This window comes from Stegostoma tigrinum, chromosome 19 (genome assembly GCF_030684315.1).
Source record: "Stegostoma tigrinum isolate sSteTig4 chromosome 19, sSteTig4.hap1, whole genome shotgun sequence".
NCBI lineage: Eukaryota > Metazoa > Chordata > Chondrichthyes > Orectolobiformes > Stegostomatidae > Stegostoma > Stegostoma tigrinum.
In genome coordinates, this window is record NC_081372.1 from 20,023,711 (window position 1) to 20,046,220 (window position 22,510).

General features: G+C 40.4%; 1 protein-coding gene across 2 annotated transcripts in view; it reads left to right on the top strand.

The window, feature by feature from the left end:
• slco4a1 (solute carrier organic anion transporter family, member 4A1) overlaps positions 1-22,510 on the top strand; it is a 173,955-nt gene that overhangs the window by 105,149 nt on the left and 46,296 nt on the right. For both annotated transcript variants that reach the window (XM_048550594.2, XM_048550595.2), the window contains exons 3-4: positions 14,646-14,692; positions 17,234-18,135. In XM_048550594.2, coding sequence (XP_048406551.1) covers positions 17,397-18,135 — 739 coding nt within the window. In that variant the 5' untranslated portion in view covers positions 14,646-14,692; positions 17,234-17,396. The remainder of the gene's footprint in view (positions 1-14,645; positions 14,693-17,233; positions 18,136-22,510) is intronic.

The following is a 22,510-nucleotide window of genomic DNA, read 5'->3' on the forward strand; positions in this document are numbered from 1 at the left end:
AGCTCAGCAGGTCTGGCGGCATCTGTGGAGGTAAAAACAGAGTTAATGTTTTGGGTCTGGTGACCTTTCCTCAGAATGGGAACTTAGTCTCATTTTCCTGCCTGTCCACCCATGAGCCCTGACTCCCTTGTTGATAAACATCTCCCCAACTTTGTTTTGTTACATGGTAACCCCACTTCAAAACATCATCCTTGGCTGTGATGCCTGAGGTGGCCAAGGTGCCAGGGAAATGCAACTTTTTCTTTCCAGTTTCATTAATGCTTGCTCATGAGCCAGTGTATCTCACACAAAGGCTCAGTTTTACAGTTGTTACATCTTAAGTAGAATGTAATAAGGCTTTATGCTGGAAAAGCATTAAAAAATAAAATCAAGAAACTAAGAGTGGGACCAGGCCATTCAGCCTTTCAAACCTGCTCCTCCATTTAATAGGATCATTCAAGAATCTTTCATTGGTTCAAAATGGAAAACCTCACATTTGCTTACATTGAACTCCATCCATCACAGTTTTTTCAATTCACTTAGTCTATCAATATCTCTGCTGTTTTAAGCTATTATCTACACTGTCTGCAAAGCCGCCCCGCTTTGAATCATCAGAAAATTTGAGTGTATGATTTTCTATCCATTATCCAAGCTGTCAATAAATAATGTGAATAACTGAAGCTCTAGTATAGAACCTTGTGGAACAGCATCGCTCACATTGGGCGGCATGGTGGCTCAGTGGTTAGCACTGCAGCCTCACAGCTTTCGGCACCCATGTTCGATTCCAGCCTCGGGCAACTGTCTGTGTGCAGTTTGCACATCCTTCCTGTGTCTGTGTGTGTTTCCTCCGCGTGCTCTGGTTTCCTCCCCCAGTCCAAAGATGCGCAGGCTGGGTTGGATTGGCTATGCTCAGTTGCCTATAGTGTTCAGGGGTGTGTGGGTTATAGGGGGATGGGTATGGGTGAGATGCTTCAAGGGGCATGTGAACTTGTTGGGCTGAAGGGCCTGTTTCCACACTGTAGGGAATCTAGTCTAATCCTGTCAATTTGAGTACCTACCCATTTCTTTCTGTCTCTTGTCTGTTATCCCATTTGCCCACCATCCAATTGGTTTCCACCTTAGTTAGCAGTTCCTTATGGAGGACTTTATCAAATGTCATCTGGAAGTCCATATAAGCAACATCCATAGACATTGCCCTGTCCGTTATCTCAGTCACTTCTTCAAAAAAATTAAGTGAGGTGTTTCAGGCATCATCCATCTGTCATGAATCCATGCTGGCTCTCCCTAATTAACTGAAAATTTTGAGATGTTCAATTACCCATCCTTGATGAGATACATCAAGAATTTCCCCACCGCAAATGTTAGGCTAACAGGTCTGTAATTCCCTGGTTTTCTCCTTTCACCCTTCTTATAAAGGAAGAATGATGCACAATTTTCCAATCCAGACGGACAACTTCTGTATACAGTGGACTCTGAAAGATTATAGCTAGCCTAACTACAGCATGCTTCCCTCTTTCTTTAACACCCTCGAATGGAAACCATCAGGCCCCAGGGATTTCTCACTCTTTAATTCCATTAATGTCCCTGACTCACTATTAATTTGCTCAGGACTCCCAATAAGCTATTTTCCCTGTCTACTGTAAATGCTGAGGCAAAATAATTATTCAGCATGTCTGCCATTCCCCATAGTCACTGACATTGTATCCTCTTTCAATCTCCTTTCATAATGTCTTTTAGCAGCTCTTATAAGTTGTTTTGTGATCCTTTGCTGGTCTTTGTATCCTAAAAGGGTAACCTCTAATTTTAAAATAGTGTCCCCTTGTTCCAGATTCACCTACAAAGGGAAGCATAATTTCCACCTACATTTTGTCAAAACAACGTAGGATCTTGCACAACTCAATCAAGTCAGTTCTCATTCTTCTAAACTCTAGTGAAAACAAGTCGGGCCTATCCAACTTATTTTCATGAAACAACCCATTTACTCCAGGTATTGATCAAGTAAACCACCTCTGAGCTACCTCTGGTGCACTTACATTCTTCCTTAAATAGGTAGACTGAAAAATGTGCATCATATTCAGAATCTACTTTCACCTTTGCCCTGTATAGCTGAAGCACTACATCCCTATGAACATTTTTTCCTGCAATAGTTATCGTGTTGATTGTACTGTCAGCCTCCATGATTACATGCTGTACCTGCATACTCGTGACTCCTTCACTAGAACACCTTTGCACTTCCGAGTTCTGCAGTTGTTCTCTGTTTATCATGAACTTATCATGAACTTGGTCAAAAATCAACAGAAATTGTTTCCAAATGCATTTTTTTTCCAGACTAAAAATACATAAAACGTTGGTAATTTGAACAGTTTTTCTTAAAAGTTGGAACAGATATATCATATTGAAGGCTAGTTTTTGCATTGATGATGGTAAGCTGGAGCTGGGTCTGGTTGTTGTGTCTGAAGCCTGCCTCTTAGGGAATCTGACTGGTTGTCACACTTTCCTAGGGCAACCTCTTAATTTGGGTGGAAATGGATTTCTGAAGTGAGCTTTATCTAATTCAAGTGGAAACTGAAACGGAGACAAATTTCAGACTCCCAAGTCAGCCGCCATTGCTTGTCTGATGGGATAGAGTTTGTGCTAAACTTTACACTATGCCACATGGACCTCAGATGGCATGGAGACACTGGAGCACTGGAGGCAACCAGAGTGGTAGTGAAGAAAGGTCCTTACGTGGAGGATGGTGGGAAGAAATCATTTGCCTTGCAATAACAACAACTCTCCCTTCAAGGTCATTTCCTTTCGCCTAAAGGTTTGCAGGGGATCGCTTGACCATTCCAGTCACTGTACTGACTGCTTTCTGAGCCTGTGATGTCTAATCAATTATGATCTATTTGAGCTGCCCCGCTTTTATAAACAAAACACTCATTAATAGGTGCCTATTCAAAATATTGAAATTCTTTTAAGTACTTATCCTGTCACAAAAGAAAATGCATTCATACTTTCACATCAAAAACAGCTAATTTATAGCTTTAAATTGAGGGGTGAAAGATATAGGACAGATGTCAGAGGTAGTTTCTTTACTCAGAGAGTAGTAAGGGAATGGAACACTTTGCCTGCAACGGTAGTAGATTTGCCAACTTTAGGTACATTTAAGTCGTCATTGGACAAGCAGATGGACGTACATGGAATAGTGTAGGTTAGATGGGCTTGAGATCGGTATGACAGGTCAGCACAACATCGAGGGCCGAAGGGCCTGTGCTGTGCTGTAATGTGCTATGTTCTATGTTCCTTTACATTTAGTTGGAGCTGCCAATATAACTATGAACTTAGAGGTCACCCACAGTGATAATGATGGGTTGTGGAGGCTGTCAAACAGCACTAATTCTAAAATGGAAATAGTTCATAAAAGCATAAGATGAAGGAACTGAATTAGGCTATCCAGTCCATTGAGTCTGCTTTACCATTTAGTGAGATAGTAGTTAATCTAATAATCCTCAGATCCATTTTCCCACCTTTTCGACAAAATGGTTGATTCACTGACTGATTGTAAACCTGTTGATCTCAGCTTTGAATATACTTCATAACTCAACCTCTGCACTTCTTTGCAATAAAAGATTCCACAGATTCACTACCGTCTGAGAGAATAAATTCCTCCCCATTGCTATCTTAAATTAGTACCCTTAGATTCTGCTCTCTAGTCTTAGGCTATATACTTTTAGCAAAGACTCCCGATGAATATATTCCATTCCTTTGAAATAAAGACCATCAATCAATTTCCCTCCCCATTATCTATTGCACTTCTTTGCTTGCCTTTTGCCATTTTAAGCATGAGGACACCCAAATCTCTCTGTACTGCAACTTTATTTATTTAATTTAATTCTTTTAATTTCAATTGTAGGATGTGGGCATTGCTGGCTGGCCAACATTTATTGCCCATCCCTGGTCGCCCTCGCAAATGTGGTGGTAAACTGTCTTCTTGAACTGCTGCTGGCCACCTACTGTGGGTTGACCACAATGACCTTAAGGAGGGAATTGCAGGATTTTGACCCAACTACTGTCAAGGAACAGTGATATATTTCCAAGTCAGGATGGCGAGTGGCTTGGAGGAGAACTTTCTGTAGTCTTTCCCTATTTAAATAATTTTTAGCACCTCTATTCTTCAGACGCATGTGCATAACCTCATATTTTCCCACATTATATATTTTTATCTGCTGAATTTTTGCTCACTCACCTAACTAGTCTATGTCCTCTGTCGTCTCTTTGCTCACCCTCACAACTTGCCTTGACACCCATTTTTGTATCAACCACAAACTTGACAAGTATATTCAATTCTGTCATCCACGTCCTTAATATATATTGTAAATAATTGTGACCTCAGCACTAATGCCTGTGGCACTCCACTTGTTACAGGGTGCCACCCTGAAACACCCCCTCCCCCTCTCCAATTACTCCAATTCTGACTTCGGTTAGTTAGCCAATTCTCTGTCTATGTTAATACTTACTATTCCAAAGCCAGAAAGGCTATATGTTATCAAAGATAACAAAATGTGGAGCTGGATGAACACAGCAGGCCAAGCAGCATCTTAGGAGCACAAAAGCTGACATTTCGGGCCTAGGCCTTTTCTGATGAAGGGTCTAGGCCAGAAACGTCAGCTTTTATGCTCCTGAGATGCTGCTTGGCCTGCTGTGTTCATCCAACTCCACACTTTGTTATCTCGGATTCTCCAGCATCTGCAGTTCCCATTATCTCTGTATGTTATCAAATGCTATTTGTAAATGCATTACATTATGTTTAAAGGTTCCCTTTATCTATTCTGCTTGCTACCTCTTCAAAGAATTCTAATAAGTATGTCAAGTATAATGTCCCCTTCATGAAGTTAATCTGACTTTGCTTGATTATAAAGTGTATTTCTAAACACTCTGCATCTACTCCCCTTATAATAAACTATCATTTTCCCAGTTACAGACATTAAGCTAATTAGCCTACAATTATCCATTTTTGTTTCTTTCTTCCTTGGAGAACAGTGTCAGTTTTCTATCTTCTTGGAGTTTTCCAGAAACCAAGGATTATGGAAGATAGCTGCTAGTACATCCACTATGTCTGCAGCTACTTCCTTTAACAATCTTAAGAAGCAACCCATCAGGTCCAGGAGCTTTGTTTGCTTCAGCCCCAGTAGTTTCCCGAGTACTTTTTTTTCTGGTGATATTTATTTGCACTTCCCCTTTTGCTGTTTGATTATGTTGTAGTTTTGGAATGCTATTCATGCCACATTCATGAAGACAGCTGCAAAGTATTTATTCATCTCCTCTCCCAATTCCTGGTGCCCCATGATTATTACCCTAACTTCATTTGCAAAGGGGCCTATGTTAACTTTGGTCTGATTCTTCCATTTTATGTATTTATGTCCATTTTGATAATACTTGGTAGTTTACTTTGAAATTTATATTCCTCTTTATTTTGTTATGACTATCTTTGGTTGGTTTATTAAAACTTTCCTAGCCCTCTGACCTATCACTAATTTTTACCATATTTCACGGTTTTGCCTCAGTTTGTTGTTATCTTTAATTCCTTTGGTTAACCATGGATGAGTAATGTTTCAGAAATCCCTGTAGCAAAAATATCTTCCCATTGAAGGCAGTGGCAATTTAAAGATGCCAATGCCTTGGAAATCACAGATGCTGAAACCCCATTCTCTGTTCCACTTCTCCCCATCATTCTCGTCCAGGTTTGGCCAAAATGATGTTTGCCGCGTTCTGAGGCAGTACTTCCTGATCCTGGTCTCTGGTACTGTTTTGTCTGGTATGGTCCCAGACTTGGCATCCAAAATTCAGGCCTCTGTGTCCTTGGTTAGTATTCTGTTCCTTCCTGAGCTCATCTTCATTCATTGTCTTTGTTTTTACATTTTTTGTCAGTCAGCCTAGGCCATGTACACTCAGCCTTGCATTTTTACCTCTAGGAATATGACAAAATCATCTACAGTATAGCAGTGAAGATAGGTTTTTGATTTTACTCACCTTGTTGCATGGAAACTCATTCAACTGGAGAAATGTCTGAGAATGATGAAGACAAATACATTTGTATTATCTGTGTACTTTATTTCATTCCCAGAAAATGGGATCTGTCTTTCATGATTACACTGATCAGTCTGTTATGAGCTGTATACCACCCTAATGTGCTGTCTTGTCTAAACTGTCCTGTGAGGTTGTTAATTCTCCAAAGTAGAATGTAAATTGTATGGGAAAAAGAAATATTTGCATTTATGTAGTGTCTTTCATGACCTTAGAAGGACGCAAAGCTGTCAGAATTCATTGTTCATAAATGATGCTGTGTTTTGTTTTAGAATAGAATCCCTACAGTGTGGAAACAGGCCCCTCGGCCCAACAAGTCCACACTGACCCTTGGAACATCCCACCCAGACCCATCCGCCCATAACTCACACACCCCTGAACACTATGGGCAATTTAGCATGGTCAGTCCACCTAACCTGCACATCTTTGGACTGTGGGAGGAAACCGGAGCAAACCCACGCAGAAACAGGAAGAATGTGCAAACTCCACACAGACAGTCACCCGAGGCTGGATTCAAACCCGGCCCCTGGTGCTGTGAGGCTGCAGTGCTAACCACTGAGCCACCGTGCTGCCCAGCTCTAAGAATGTATATTGTGTAGCTAATATATTTTCAAATTCTTTCTTGGGATGTAGATATCACTGGCTAGACCAGCATTAATCGTGTCTCTAATTGGCCAGAGAGCAGTTAGGAGTAAATGATGTTGGTGTGGGACTGGAGTCGGAAGTAGGCCGAACCCAGTAAGGATGGCAGATTTCCTTCCCAGAAAGGCATCAGAGAACCAAGTGTTTCTTTTTCTGACAGTTGCCATGATTACACAGTTGATATTGGGCTAATTTTCTGTTTCAGATTTTTACTTATGTTTGATCTCCAGACATACTTGCTGGCAGAATCAAGTTGGAATAAAAACAAAACTTGCAGCGAACTGGTATGCCAGTACCGTCAATGTGGCAAATGTACCATTAAATGATGTGCAACCACATCCCACAAACTACAAGATTAATTAAAACGGAAAATGCTGGAAGTACTCAGCAGGTCTGGCAGTATCTACAGAGAGGGAAACTGAGTTAATGTTTTACAAATGTGTTCCTTCATCTGAGCTGCTTATTCACTCCCCTTATCTCTGTAGCATCTCAAAGTGGCTTTGGGTGCATTTAAATATTGTGTTTGCTGGAACGCAGCAGCCAGTGCTATAAGAAGGAGATGGGGCTTGAACTCCGCTGACGATTTCGGACAGGGAGAATGCGCGCTGAAAACTCATACACTCTGCTTTTGTGAGGATGCCCAGTTCAGAATTCCAGGCCGTGAATGAGGAACTCTGTTGGACAATTAAAAGCAGTCCAAATAGTGTTGCATTCCTACATTGATTGCTACTCCTCAGAGATTTTGGATCTCGGTTTCATGCAAAGATTTAATAGGGACGGTCCTTTCTGATTACCCAGACAAGGAGCTATTGTTAGTGATGGATATCTGGTCTAAGCCAAGATACCTAAAATGTGTGGAACTAACTATTCCATTCTATTTCATCAATAGTCTTCTGTTATTTTGGAAAGTGTAATTCCTGATTCACTGTATCATGTGACAGACAGATAAGTTTGTGAATGTGAGGATAAAGCTCACCTTGTCTGGATGTCTAATGCTACAAATGCACCAGTGTTGCTTGTATTGTAGCTAGGACTTTGACCAAAATCTACATTGTGTAGAAAAATCTATCAACCCTGAATAGGAAAAATAGCAGGTAACTGCCACATTGTTCAAATTTAACTGTCATTTGAAGAAAAGCAATCTGAACTGATGTATTCATTATTCAAGGAATGTTCATGTTTAAAAGAATCAAACTCAAATGTACCTATAAATTCACGATACAACATGGCAGTTAATTTCTCTGTATCTCCTTACCCATTTAACCTTCAATACAGAGGAGTTATCTCTTCTGGTCAGGTATACCAGCTATCTGGCTGTGTTATATTTTCCCTTTTAGTATATTTATGCAGATCAAAGCAATTCAGAAAGTGATGCCATTGTTCTAAGTCACCAGTCTAAATTGATACAATACAATACAACGCAGTACAGGAATAGACCCTCCAGTTGACCAAGCCTGCACCGACTCCTACTCCTTACTTAAACCCGTTAAGCATTGCCCACGTGCAGTTTCCATCCCTGTGTTCACCTCCCATTCCTACATCTATCAAAATATGCCCTAAATCTTGCTAATATGCCTGCTTCTGCCACCTCCACTGGCAGTGCGTTCGAGGCACCCATCACCCCCTGGGTGAATAGTTTTTCCCGCACGTCTCCCTTAAACATTCCCTTCTGACCTTGAACCTGTGTCTCCTCGTAGTTGATCTTTCCACCTTGGAAAAAGCCTCTAACTACCAACCCTATCTATGTCTCAATTTTGTAGACATCTATCATGTCACCCCTTAGCCTCCATCATTCCAGTGAAAACAATCTGAGTTTATCCAACCGTTCCTTAGAAAATTTACCAGACCAGGCAACATCCTTGTAAACCTTCTCTGTACCCTCTCCAAAGCACCCTCATCCTCTTCGTAGTGTAGTGACCAGAATTGCATGCAATGTTCCAAATGTGGCCTAACTGAAGTTTTGTAAAGCTGCAACACAACTTGCTAACTTTTATATTTGATGCCCCAACCAATGAAAGCAAGCATGCTGATTGACCACCTTATGTACCTACGTTGTCACTTTCAGGGATCTGTGGACTAGTATATCCAGATCCATCTGTAGTGCTCCGAGGGGTTCTGCCATTTATTGTATAATTCGCACCTGAATTTGATCTTGCAATACTTTTGATTTATTCTAATTTTGTACACCCAACATGTGGAGCGATACATTTCTTAGTAACACCATCTTGGCGTTTTACAATATACAAACTGCAGATATTGAGACCTTCTAATGTGGTTAAAAAACTTCATTTTCCATTACAAAATGATTTTCCCATAAAAGGCAACTATTCATTCTCCAGCAAATGGGCAAAAAAAGGACACAGAGAGCAAAAGTAAAGAATAGACTGGAATAAAAGTATTGCTTGATCTGGTGTAATTGGATGTTCATGGATGCATCCCCAAAATGAGATTTGTTAGTTCCTTGGGTATCGAGAAATAGACACAATGCGCTGAACGTTACAGTGTTTTGGCTAAATATGATTTTCATTAAGTTTTGCGGAAGTTTTCTCAGCATGACACCTAATGGGCTTTCTCCTGCCACTGTTCCAAACATACCTCTTTACCTACCTATAGCACCCTTCTCACATGCTGCTAGCCTGATTCGACCACTGATCTCAGGCAGAAGTACTCACCACCGCTAGCATTTCCCAGAAAAAAACACCATTGCTGGCCCCAGCATCAGCACCTGGACGAGTGCTGACAATCCGGAGTCACCCTGCATGGGCGCTGACATTTACCCCAGACATGGAAAGAAGGGCACATTGGAACCCAGTTTTTCAGCCAGGCATCCGAAGGCCATGGTGGACTGGGTGCTGCAGAGAAGTGACGGCCCCAACCCCGGGACTTGCAATGGGGGCCGTGCCACCAGGTCCTGAGGTTTCCTCTCAGGTTTGTTTGGTCTCACCCATCTGGAGGGACTATGCCGGGCTAAAGGTTGCTATCTTCTCTCTGGTACCTCACACTCTATCTCTGTTCTCACTCAGGCTCATGATCTACCACTAATAAGATCACATTCAGTATCTTCCCTCACTCGCTTTCGCACACCCAAACCCACCTCCTTCCGGAAAGGCCCCTGCACCTCCTAGTTAGTCACTGTGGAATCCTTTTCCATCAACTACACCAGCACTAATAGCTGGGTCACCCCCTTGGATCTCATTCAGTCCCTTCTTCTCATCCAGTGCAAGAGAAATAGCATACAATAAAGCAGAAAGAGACAAGATGGTTGGTGGGGTGCCTGACATTTGATTCATCATCTTCTATGAGCACCACCTTATCCCCAACTACCCTGAGTGGCTGCCTGAGGTGTTCAAGCCCATGGTCTGTTATCAGAGGCTTCCCTTAACTTACTGAAGGGTGTCCCTCTTGACGTGACTAAGCACTCCTCCCCTTCCAATTCAAGACACAGCCACACAGTGTGTCTGCTATCTCAGCTGATGCCATTTGATGCAATTACGGCACAGATATAGCACAATGATGCACTATGTGTCCACCCCTAGCCCAGACTGGTCACAATCATGACAAACTGCCTGGTTTGTATCTGCACTAAGAGCAAGAAGTATGCTATGGGCATCCAAGTAGGCATGAGGTGAGTAAGCGCCAAGCCAGCAGCCCTGGAATGTAGCCTGGTCTGATCCATGAACCAGGTGACTGCCCTGTACACAATCGTAACAACACACCAATGCAACAAGAGACACACTCAAAAGTGCAGAATTGAATGTAGAACCGTATTGCAAGTAGATTAGAGATGGGCAAATTAGTGTAATGGACTAACATCTGTTGAATGCCAAGGTCACTGGATGTGAGGTGTGTGTGAGACCACGAGTATAGTCTAAGATGTTGGTGCCAGGTGTCCAAGATGGAGGTGTGGAGCAAGTGATGAACTGGAGTCATCTAGTACCTGCTTGGACCTTCATGCTGAGAAGCTTCGGCATTGGGTTCCTTACCAACCTGTGATAGAGTGGGAACCAGAATGTTATTGAGGGATAATTTTGGTATTTATGAGCATGATAACAAGCAATAATCCCTGTTACTGGCATGTCATTGATCCTGAGCAAGAATCTTTTCTTCACGCTTGGAGTTCTGTGGGAAAATGCAACTTGTTTCTCCCAGCACTGAGAAAGATGAATTCTCACAGACTTCTCATCATAGCCCAGTCTTTCAATGGTTTAAAAGATTCCTCTGAATATCCCAGCTCTTAGTTTAGATCATAGAACAAATATGCTACCTCTGTAGTATGCTACAGGTTCACTATATGAAATTACCTTTCTTCTGAAGTTTAGACCATTCCATGTAGCATATTTGTTACCTGACAGGTTCAGAACTAATTTCTAACCCTTGGCCATTTGAATGTAATGAATGTTCAACTTAAAAGAAACATAGTTGAACCTTTGTTTGAAGCTTTAAGTATTACTTAGGATCCAACTGAATGACTCACCTGACTTCATCTTATGCTGCCTCCTCTGACTCAGTGTGCCTATTTATATCTTCTGAAGAAGTCATAGCCCTTTAAAAAACACATCACAGCTCTGGCTGGTAGAGCATGACTCACTCATTGCATTTCTTGTTTTTGCTCATTTCTGATGATCAGAATCAGCCTCCTGGAAGATTTGAGATCCGACCTCTTAACTACATCATTTATCTCTCTTTCTAAGTTTGATTAAGAAAAATGCAGGGCAAAAGTCTCTCGTGGTACAAATTTATAGTTCATTCAGCCCTAAGATGTTTCAAAAAATGTAGTGCATTATTTCCTTCCTCTGTGGATGGAAAACTTGGTATTTTAGATACATATTGCACTTTTGACCATCACAGCAGTGCTATGCCCGAACTTCACTCTTCAGAAGCAATTGATGGAAGTTTCCTCCCTCCAATTTGATTCTTGTACTGAATGTCTTACACTTCTGACTACCTGAATGCCTAGATAATAATTTGTTAGTCCTTGATTCCATGGCAACGATCAGTGTTGCAAAGCATGAAAAGATCTCAAAAGTCTGTTTGATAAATTAACTCATTAATCAGCCTACAGTTGGAAGCTCACATCATAACATGTGTGAGTTTTTATTTACCTTAATTAATACCAATTAAACTTAATTCAGTCTGTTTGAACAGTCTGAGTTCATTCTGTTACCTGACTGCTTGAGTCCTTTCAAAACATTCTGAGCATTATCATTTGGAGCACCCTCTTGTTGTCACTTCTGGGAGGCTAGGAAGTTCATTTTCCTTTCATGTTCATGGCTTATATGTTGATTTTTAATTAGTAAATCTACATATATTCCCTTAACCAGTTGTGTACTAGATTGAAAGGTGCCTTGGTTTTGATCACTTGATCTGAACACTGGGAAGATACAATAAGTTTGCTGCTTGGCACTTTGTTATGAGCCCTTAATATTGGTCTTAATTCAACCATTTTGTTGTTATACTCTACCATTCAGGACTATATTTATTAACTTAAGGAATTGTTGTTATTGTTGTTGTAGGTAAACACTCTTGCAGAATGGGAATGTAGAGTACAGAGTCAAATGCATGCCTGAATGCAAAGCCAAACAGTCAATCTGACGAGAATGGCCACACTGATTGACAGAGATAACAAGGTGTAGAGCTGGATGAACACAGCAGGCCAAGCAGCATCAGAGGAGCAGAAAGGCTGACGTTTCAGGCCTCGACCTTTCTTTAGCTGCTTGGCCTACTGTGTTCATCCAGCTCTACACCTTGTTATCTCAGATTCTTCAGCATCTGCAGTTCTTACTATCTCTGAAACACTCATTGACAGAGTAGTTTTCTCTATTTTTTATAGAAGAGAAACAGATAATTTGGTTGATTTGTAGTCCTTAAACACTACCCCAGCAACTAGCCAGCTCCATTCTTGAAGATTTATTTGCACATGCATAGACACACCCACTGCACCACACACCTCATTAAATCAGACCGACAGCCAATACGCCACACACGAACAGTCATAACCCCCCACACTCAATGATATATTGAATATCAGTCACTGACTGCTTTCTTTGGTCAGAGTTCAGTCACCTTACACCAAATGCTGACATTTTCAGAATCATTGAATTCATAATGGATAGATAAGATGTGCTCTTTGCAAAATCCTCTTTTTGACAGAAAAAAAAGCTCAATATGTTCTGGAAGCAGTTTGTTTTTAAGAGCGCAATTTAATGGAAAAAATTGCTGGCATTATGGATTTCATCTTCAATGTTTTAGCAGTAATCTGACAGAACAGATCACTGCCTATTGTGGAACAAGACAATGAAATATGACCTATTTGAATAACAACTTGCATTTATGTAGCACTTTTCGCTATAAAAGAGAAATCGGTCCCTTTATTATTGAAAGCAAAACATTTCGGTACTCATATTGATGAAATGATTTACAGTAGTAGTTTTCAATATCAACTTAGCTACAACACTGCTACAACATCCTCAACGTGGAAAACTGTCCAAGTATGCCCTGTCCATAAATAGTAGGACACATCCAACCTGTCTAATTACCATCATATCAGTCTGTTCATTGACCATGAGCAAAATGATGGGACGGTCCCTCACCAATGCTGTTACTTGCAAAAGAATGACCTCACTACTGATGCTCACTTTGGATTCTGCCAGGGCCACCAGCTCCTGACCTCATTATGTCCTTTCTTCAAACATGGATAAAAGTGCTGATCTCCATAAGTGAGAAGAATGACTGCTGGTGACGTAAAGGTAGCTTTTAACCCAATATAACAAGAAGGAGCCCTAGCAAAACTGAAGTCCATGGTAATTCATGGGGGAAACTGCCTCCTGAATGGGTCAGACCCAACACAAAGGAAAATGGTTGTGTTCATTGGCAGTCAATGAACTCAACTCCAGACTGTCTTTGCAGGAGGGGATGAACGAAGAGAATGCAGGGCACAGGTGGGGCAGCTTCATTGCAGAAGACACCCTCCAACTCAGTGGATGTATTGAGAGAGGCAGAGCTTCAGGCGAGATGTCTGAGCATCAATGCCAATGTAAACACCCATCATTCTAGCGACATGCTAACAGAGCACTTTGGGATAACAGAGCTGGAGTTGTTACCACTGGGAAATGACTGCCGCTTTATGCCTTAAAGATAACATTGGCACTAAAATTCTATGGGTCATTCAGGGTTTGTCTAGAAATCCACATAACCTCACTCAGATGGTAGCTATGACTGCCTAGAGGAGATTGTGGATGCCATTTACTGCTGATTATTACTAAGGGGTGTGTGTGTGTGTGTGTGTGTGTGTGTGTGTGTGTGTGTGTGTGTGTGTGTGTGTGTGTGGTGAAAAAGTAGAAGGCTGTTCCAGCATCCATCAGATGTTTATTTCTCCCCGAATTAGGATCTTCATGCAACCAGCAAAAGGTACCCTTATTAGTCGTCATTATAACAAAACTAAATTATCTGTCCATTGTCCATGGATGGGCAGAAAATCTTAACCCAGACTAATTTATAATGTTTATATTGCTGTGTGTGCCTGATCATTCAGAACTCTGACAACGTAAGGTATTTTTTTTTTATTTTTTGGTTGTCAAGGTGAGAAATTGCATAGTGATGTGAAATGAGTGCTGTTTCGATTTTGGCACCTTCTCAAATTTAGTATCAACCACTCCCATATCAAATATAACAAGGACAAGGTATAGAATAAAGCTCCTCCTACTGAGCTGCACCAATGCAACTGCAGCATTATTATAACTGCCAGTATTGTATTGTATTGAGCACAGCCTGAAAGTGGAAGATTAACATTCTCGCAGTTGGTTTGAATTAGTCGGAGACAGCTTTCTCTTATAAAGTTTATAATTGTTTTTTCTAGCTTACACCACAGAAGATGGCACTCATATTTTGAAGAATGGTTTATCAACTTGCAGTTAGTCATACTTTTAGATTTGATTATTCTTATTTGTTGCTTCACTTAGATGCACTACATTGTCAACTGAAGCTCAAAAGCATTCAAATTACTTTGGTAAGTTCGCTCATTATATTTAACCTACTTTATTACATATTATTTTATAACTATGGATATAATATCTTTTAGATCATTGCAAATGCAATATGTCTACAGAGATTTTAAATAAGTCTATGATATAAATGATATTAAAGGAAGCTTCAAAAGCATGTTTGATATCTGCTATTGATTTTACTGAATGTGGTTTTTGTGAAAAACAGAACATGGCTTCTTAAGGTTTCTCAGGAATTAATATTCACATTCCTTCTTTAATGCCCAACCTATCATGATATTTTCCACATTTGGATTAAAAGTTTTGATGTGTGCACGTCTATCCACAAGGTTGTTGAAACCCAATTTTGGTCTTAGCTAAAGCACCAATTTGTTATCTTCTCTTCTACTCTTTAACTTTAGTGCTCTGACAGACTTTTTGTCATGGGAGCATCAATTAATTCCTTTTTGGTCTCGCTTCCCTTTTTTGGTCAGATTTCAGATTGGCTTTTGCACAATGGCATGGTTGCACTGTTTCCAACTGTGGATGTCAATTTGACGTGCGTTTTCATTTGATGCACATTTTTACTTGCCATGTATTTGTAATTTGAATCCTACAAATTTTGGACTCAATCCTTGTTTCTGATATAAAGTATGCAGTTTCTGCTAAATTATCTACAAATGGTTGACCAACAAAATTTCATTTTCCGAGTCAATATCCCTAGTTAATTCAGTGGAGATTTGGAAAGGAAAGGACTTTTATACCAAAGTTTTGTCGTTCTGTACTGTACAATTTTTCACTTTCATCTGTTCTAAATTTAGATTAGGAGAGATTTAGTGAAAAAGAGAGTCAGCCTGATAAAAATATTAATATTTTTATTAGGATGTGAATTTTCATCAACAAACAATTAACCATAATACAACATACCTTTTATAGCACATTCAGTTCATGACCAAGTTATGAAGTGTTTTATTCAAAGTCAAACGATTAAGGCGATTGGAACCAGATCCTGTTATCATCGTTGTTTCAACTGAACCTAGCTTTCCTTAAATCCTTATCTAATGTTGACCGAGATGCTGTCAACTTCTTATTTATAACCAGTACAAAGTTCATTAATCTTTACTAAAAATAACCCTTGTGCTGATGAACTTTTTCATATGCTAGTTAAACATTTATTCTGATAATGCTTCTCTACATAGATTGTATTAAGAAATTGAACAGTTCAAAATAATAAATTTGCGCATAAATTGGTTCCAATTCCATGGGATAGGTTTTTGTCTTCACCAGACAGAAAGTACTTAGTAATCTTGGGCCCTGCAGAGAGTTTGGTTAGTTAGTTGGTCAAGGTCAAAGTGTACTTCCATGACTGTGGTAAAGCACCCCTTATCATTTTTATTTTAACTATGTTAAAGGAACAGGAAGCCCCAAGTTGTTGGTAACTCCTTTATAATGGATCCTGACTTAATACTTCAATTTTCGAATAAAGCAGAAGTGAATGCATAGATGTGCTGCGCAGTTGACTTTTCGTAGTCATTTTCAGGCTGGCTGGCATCTACTGTCCATTCTCAGTTTCCTTGCAGGTTTTGAGCCTGAAATAACTCCATGAAGGCTGGTATCTCATCACTAAGTCACCCTTTATTAACACATGCATAGTACATGACACTCATCCAGCTATCTCAGAGCCAGCTCCTAGAGCGAATAGAAAATCTGACACAGCCTATTTGGCAGCATGGTGGATTAGTGGTTAGCACTACTGCCTCACAGCGCCAGGGACCCGGGTTCGATTCCACTATCTGTTTGGAGTTTGTACGTTCTCCCTCATGTATTCGTGGGTTTCGTCCAGGTGCTCTGGCTTCCTCCCACAGTCCAAAAATGTGCAGGTTATCTGGATTAGCCATGCTAAATAGGGATGTGTAGAGTAGGTGGGTTATAGGAGGATGTGTCTGGGTGGGATGCTTTGAGGATCGCTGTAGACTTGTTGGGGCAAAGGGCCTGTTTCCACACTGTAGAGACTCTGTGAAATATCTGCCAGCCAGGACTCCCAGATTGAACCAAGTTAACTGCTTAAATCCACCAGGCAGACCATGTTCCCCAGGACCTTCTTGAGCAAGTGGTTTGCTAGATTGCTCTAAAGGCCAGTTCAGTCAGCCATGGTTCCTGAGTGATCTTTAGGGAAGGAAACCTGGCACCCCTACCTGGTCTAGCTGACATGTGACTGCAGACCCATAGCAATATGTATGACTCTTAACTGTCTTCTGGACAGTTAGGGATGGGCAATCAATGTTGGTCAAGCCAGCAACATCCCATAAATGAATAAAAATAAATGTCAGGTCAGGTAAGGAGGACATTTGTGAACTAGTTTTTAGTTAATCTAACTTTTTCATGGCCTTCTTGACTGACACTTAATTATGGAATTTAATTTCTTGATATGTTGCAAGAACAATTTAACTCTCACTTTCTGGTTTATGAATTATTTCATGAATTATATAGGGACTTGAAATATTCTTATTAATAATGCACACAACTAATGGTAATGGTAATTACTTTGCTTCTTTTACATAATGAAGAAAATAAGATTGACATCAGAAGACACTAAGGATATATCATCAGACAATACAATGAACCATCAAGTGGAATTCTGAAAGTGATTATTCTCATATTTCTCACCTACAAGAATCACACATTCTGGGAACTGTTTGAACGGTGGTACCATTTACAGCTTATTTGGAAATGTCAAACCATTTAACCGGAGATGCTTCATTCAGTTCCAGACAGGAGCTGCTGAATTTAAATGAACCCTGCTCAAGTGCTAACAACTTGGACACTCAAACATCTACAGAAACCAACAACAAAATACAGTGCAATGGGACGAAGTTAGAAGACAGCTCACGCCAGTTTGCATTAATTCCAGGCAAAACTGAAAATATGTGCGGCTGGGGTTTTCTGAAGCCCAAATGTTTGCAAATGTTCAATACACCAAAAGGAGTGCTCTTCTTCCTCTGTAGTGCTTCCTTTCTCCAAGGAATGATAGTGAACGGATTTATAAATACCGTGATTACCTCAATTGAACGGAGATTTGACCTACGCAGTTATCACAGTGGAATGATTGCTAGCTCCTATGACATTGCAGCATGTGTCTGCTTGATTTTTGTCAGCTACTTTGGCGGCAGTGGCCACAAGCCACGTTGGCTTGGATGGGGGGTTCTAATCATGGCTTTGGGATCAGTAGTGTTTACCATGCCACACTTTATCTCTGGTCGCTATGTGGTCACTATATCTGAGAACACTGGATTCTGCCAGTCTAATCAGTCTACCATGTGTGACGAAGGTTCTTCCAGTTATTCCAGCTACCGATTTCTCTTTATGCTTGGACAGTTCCTCCATGGTGTTGGAGCAACTCCACTCTACACCTTGGGAGTGACCTACTTAGATGAAAATGTCAAGTCAAATTACGCTCCTGTTTACATTGGTGAGTTTAAGGGAAAATGATGATTATATAGTTTTGCTAAGCTGTTTCAATCATTTTTCACATGTTTGGGAGCAGTTCTGAGAGAAAATCCCACACTCCACTCCACTCCAGTCCACAGTTTGGAAACATGTTATGATCAGGCCTTAAGCGAGGCCCCCCAAATTCTTATTGTTCCAAGTGGATACCCCAAATCGTTAGACTCCCGGGTGAGGACGGATGACCCGCATTCCCTTCTTTATTCACCCACCCCTTGTTTGGTGCAAGAGGCTTATAAAATAATGAGGGGCATAGATAAGGTGAAAAGTCAAAGGCTTTTCCCAAGGTAGGGGACTCCAAAAGCAGGGGGCATAATTTTAAGGTGAGAGGGGCAAGATTTAAAAGGGACCCGAGGGGTAACTTTTTCACGCAGAGGGTAGTCCTTTTCTGGAACGAGCTGCCAGAGGAAGTGGTAGAAGTGGGAATAATTATAACATTTAAAAGGCATGTGGTCAGGTACATAGATAGGAGAGACTTAAGGGGATATGGACCAAATGCAGACAAAAAGGACTGTGTAGACAGTTGAGGAAACCCAGTTTGAGCTGAAAAGTCTGTTTCCGTGCTGTATGCCTCTGAGGTTAATTTACGAAGGATCCATCCTCTGGGATGCCCGTCTCTCAGACAAAATGAATTTGTATTTTACAAGGAGCCAAGTTAACCAGGCTTTCTTGAGTTAACAAATGAATGACTTCATTAGCTATTGAATGTAAAAATAAATCATAACACAACACATGGCTTTGTGCTGAAAGGAGCTTAAATAGTCAGCTTGTTTGCTTTCTTTAGTCACTTATGTGTTTCTGATGCTTCCTTGTGAAATTCCTTTGGTCCTACACAGACAGCAGTGAATTTCCATCTGCATTTTATTTTTTATGTCTATGATGCTCCTCTTTTTAAATATATATATATAGGAATTAAATGTTTAAAATGTCCACAGCACTTTGGGATCCTGATCCATCAGCATGACTTTATTATGCCTTTAAAATTACAGAGGAAATTTGGTCTTATGGGGCTGCAAAGTTTTTAAATTAATAAACTTTGTTTTGTTGACTGCTTATAAAGATAATTACTTTGTACAAGTCATTGAGTGGGTTTCCTTTGTTGCACATTCCCCAGTCAAAACATGCTTGCTTGTATCCCCACCCTTCTCCTCAAACTTTATATTCTGTCCAAGGGCCAGAGATCCCGCCAAAATAGTGCCACGTGAGTCATCAATCTATGAAGAATGCTCACTTTTGTGAGAAACACAGGGTAGGAAACTCTGTAATTTTATCACGTAACTGTAAATTTTCATTTATTGATGTGAAAACAGAGCAGGACTAACAGAATGGGGAATGAAAATCTACCATGGCTAACTAAAAAGTAACAGTGGTTCACCAGGCCACAGCTACTACAAGCTAGATAAACGTGTCAGAAATTTTCTTTATCATTCATTATCATATCATACTTTATCCCAGTTATAAGTGGTTTTAGGAAATGACTTGTAGTTACCAGAACTTTCAGACTTAATCGTAATGAATCAAAGTATGCTTTTTGGACTCCGTGTTTAGAGTCAGGTTTTTTTAAGGTCAGGATGCTCTTAGTGCATGATTCTTAACAAATTAATACTGCTGGAAGCATCCATCATTTATGTGCACACTTGTTGCTTTGCCCAAAGTTATCATCACCCTGACTTTTTATTGACAGTAAAATGATCTTTAAATGAACTTCTCTAAGGCGACATTTTACTGCTAAATAGGTGAGATTTTGCACTATTCAAACTTCAAATTGACTTTACTGATCATTTGGTCAACATGTCAGTAATTCCTGGAACAACTTCTTTTCAGTCATTCCTACATTCTTTCCAATATGAGCAATCTAAAATCTGTGTCAGTAATTTATGACAAACACAAGTGCTTGTTACTTTTCAGGCTGCAACTCTGTATATTTGCAAGGTTTTTCCTAGCATGTTCAGAACCTTATACAGCTCAGAGCCTTTCCTTATTGTGCAATAGGTGCCTATGTTTCAAAAAAAAATCCAGTTTATTCCTATCAAAGGAGCTATTGTAAATTAATAAGATTAAAGGGATAAATCCATCACTTTTCCCCATCTCTCTCTTCAGTTCTGAAAAAGAGTCATATCAGACACTGAGATAACAAGGTGTGAAGCTGGATGAACACAGCAGGCCAAGCAGCATCATAGGAGCAGGAGAGCTGATGTTTCGGGCCTAGACCCTTCTTCAGAAGAAGGCCCGAAATGGCAGCTCTCCTGATCCTCTGATGCTGCTTGGCCTGCTGTGTTCATCCAGCTCTACACCTTGTTATCTCAGATTCTCCAGCATCTGCAGTTCCTACTATCTCATATCAGACACTGTTTCTCACTCCACACATTGTGCCAGACTTGTTGAGTTTTCCCCGTACATTCTGTTTTTATTTCAGAATTCCAGCATGTGCAGCATTGTATTTTTGATTTGAAGAGTGCTGACTGATTTGTGCGTTGTTGACCCCAAAAAAGATGTTCCCTTTGTTCTTTCTTCGGCATGATTGTTGCTGACAAGGTCAGCATTTATTACCCATCGTTTAATTGCCCTTTGGACTGAGTGGTTAAATGGATGTTTTCAGTCATGTAGATAAAGACTGACGTGTACTGCAGGTGATATTATGTTGTATCTCTTTAATACAACCAAAATCTAATTATTTCAAAACAGACTGTGAGAAGGAATTGTTGCTGATGTTCAAGATCCTGTCAGTCTCTTTGAAATGATCATTTCACAGTTTTAAAACAATGAAGGGATCAGAATTTTGGCTTTTTAGTGCAAACGATTTGGCATGTTTCTGTGTACGTAGTATGCAGTGTAACACTTGAAATATGATGGCCAATGACTGTCTGCTGGTCATGACATTTTTGTAAGAGGTGGGAAAACAGACATGCCTGTAATCACACAAATGCCTGAAATTTGCTCTGCAGGCATTAGACTGAAAATACTCCTATTTCCCTGTCCAGTCTACTAATAATCAAGTTGCATTCAAATTCTTTGCAAGTTTATTTAGGATTGTATATGACCATCAAGTGGTGTTAAATCAGTGAAATGTTACTTGAGCAATTGCAACCCAAGGAAAGTACTGAACTCACATGTACATGTTTAGGTATCAGTACATTAACTTCTAATGCAAACTAACTAAGCACAGCATACTTAGAAAGCCTGTTTTAAGTAAGGAAGCAATTTTTGAGAAAAAGAAGAATAATGTGTGGCAAAAATTAATGGGCAGAATTTAATAGGGTACTGTGGTGCAGCACCCTCCTCCCCCCAACACCCCAGCCCCTGCCCCACCACCAACACCATCTCCCAAAACTCCCAAAATGAAAAACAATTGCAATTCGAGTTAAGAGGCCTCTCTCCTCATGATAACACAATTGATAGCACAATTACCTACAAAGGTACTTTTGCAGCCCAATAGCACCAGTCACATTGGGGCTGCTGCTGGCACAGCTTCAGGTCCATGGAGATCAGTGATAGTGCCTGGACTCAGGTAAGTTGCAGGATTTCAGGGTGGAGAGGGTTCAGGTGTTCTGGCGAGAGGATGGAGAGTGAGGGAATGGGTTTTGGAGGTCAGGCAGGAAGAGTTGTAGGGCGATAAAATATCTCATGGTGAGCTGTCACAGAGAGCTCTTTTTCAATGAAGTATACCCCACATCACCCTTGTTCTTGTGGTTGAGAGCAAAGTGGCCTTTGTACTCTAACCTGCGTGCCATTACTGCCAGCCGTTAATGGTGATGGCAGCAGATTGCTACCATTAATTGCTGCTTATTTGGGCTAAGGATCTCAGCTGGTCTAAGGATAGGCATACTATTGAGCATCTTTCCCACCCCGATTTTATAGGCTTGCCACCTGACCTATTTTATGTGTTCCCTGTGCTAAAAACATGCTCAGTTGAGAGAAGGCAAAAATCCAGCAACATATGCAAATTTTATCCCCGCATCATAGCCCAATTTTTAAGTCAACTGATATGAATGATAGATGAAATGATTTAGTTGCCAACATTTATGGGACTGCTGGAAAAAAAAGCATATTTTGACCAAACCTTTTTCCTTGCACTCATCGAGAAATTGTAGAATCATATCAATTTACGAGGAAAGCCAACATTTATACTGTATGTGAGGAGAAAGCGAATTGGTTGGCAAGTGGACTATGATTGCTAGAGGTATCATCATGGCATATGTAACAGTGAATGATGATAAGCAGTTAACTGCCAGGCTTTGTTAAAGAATTTAAACCAGGCAGGTTAACTCAGATTGGACAACGCATTGCCTGAGAAATGAACCACTGAATGGTTGTTGTTGTTATTGGAACCAGGTGGATCT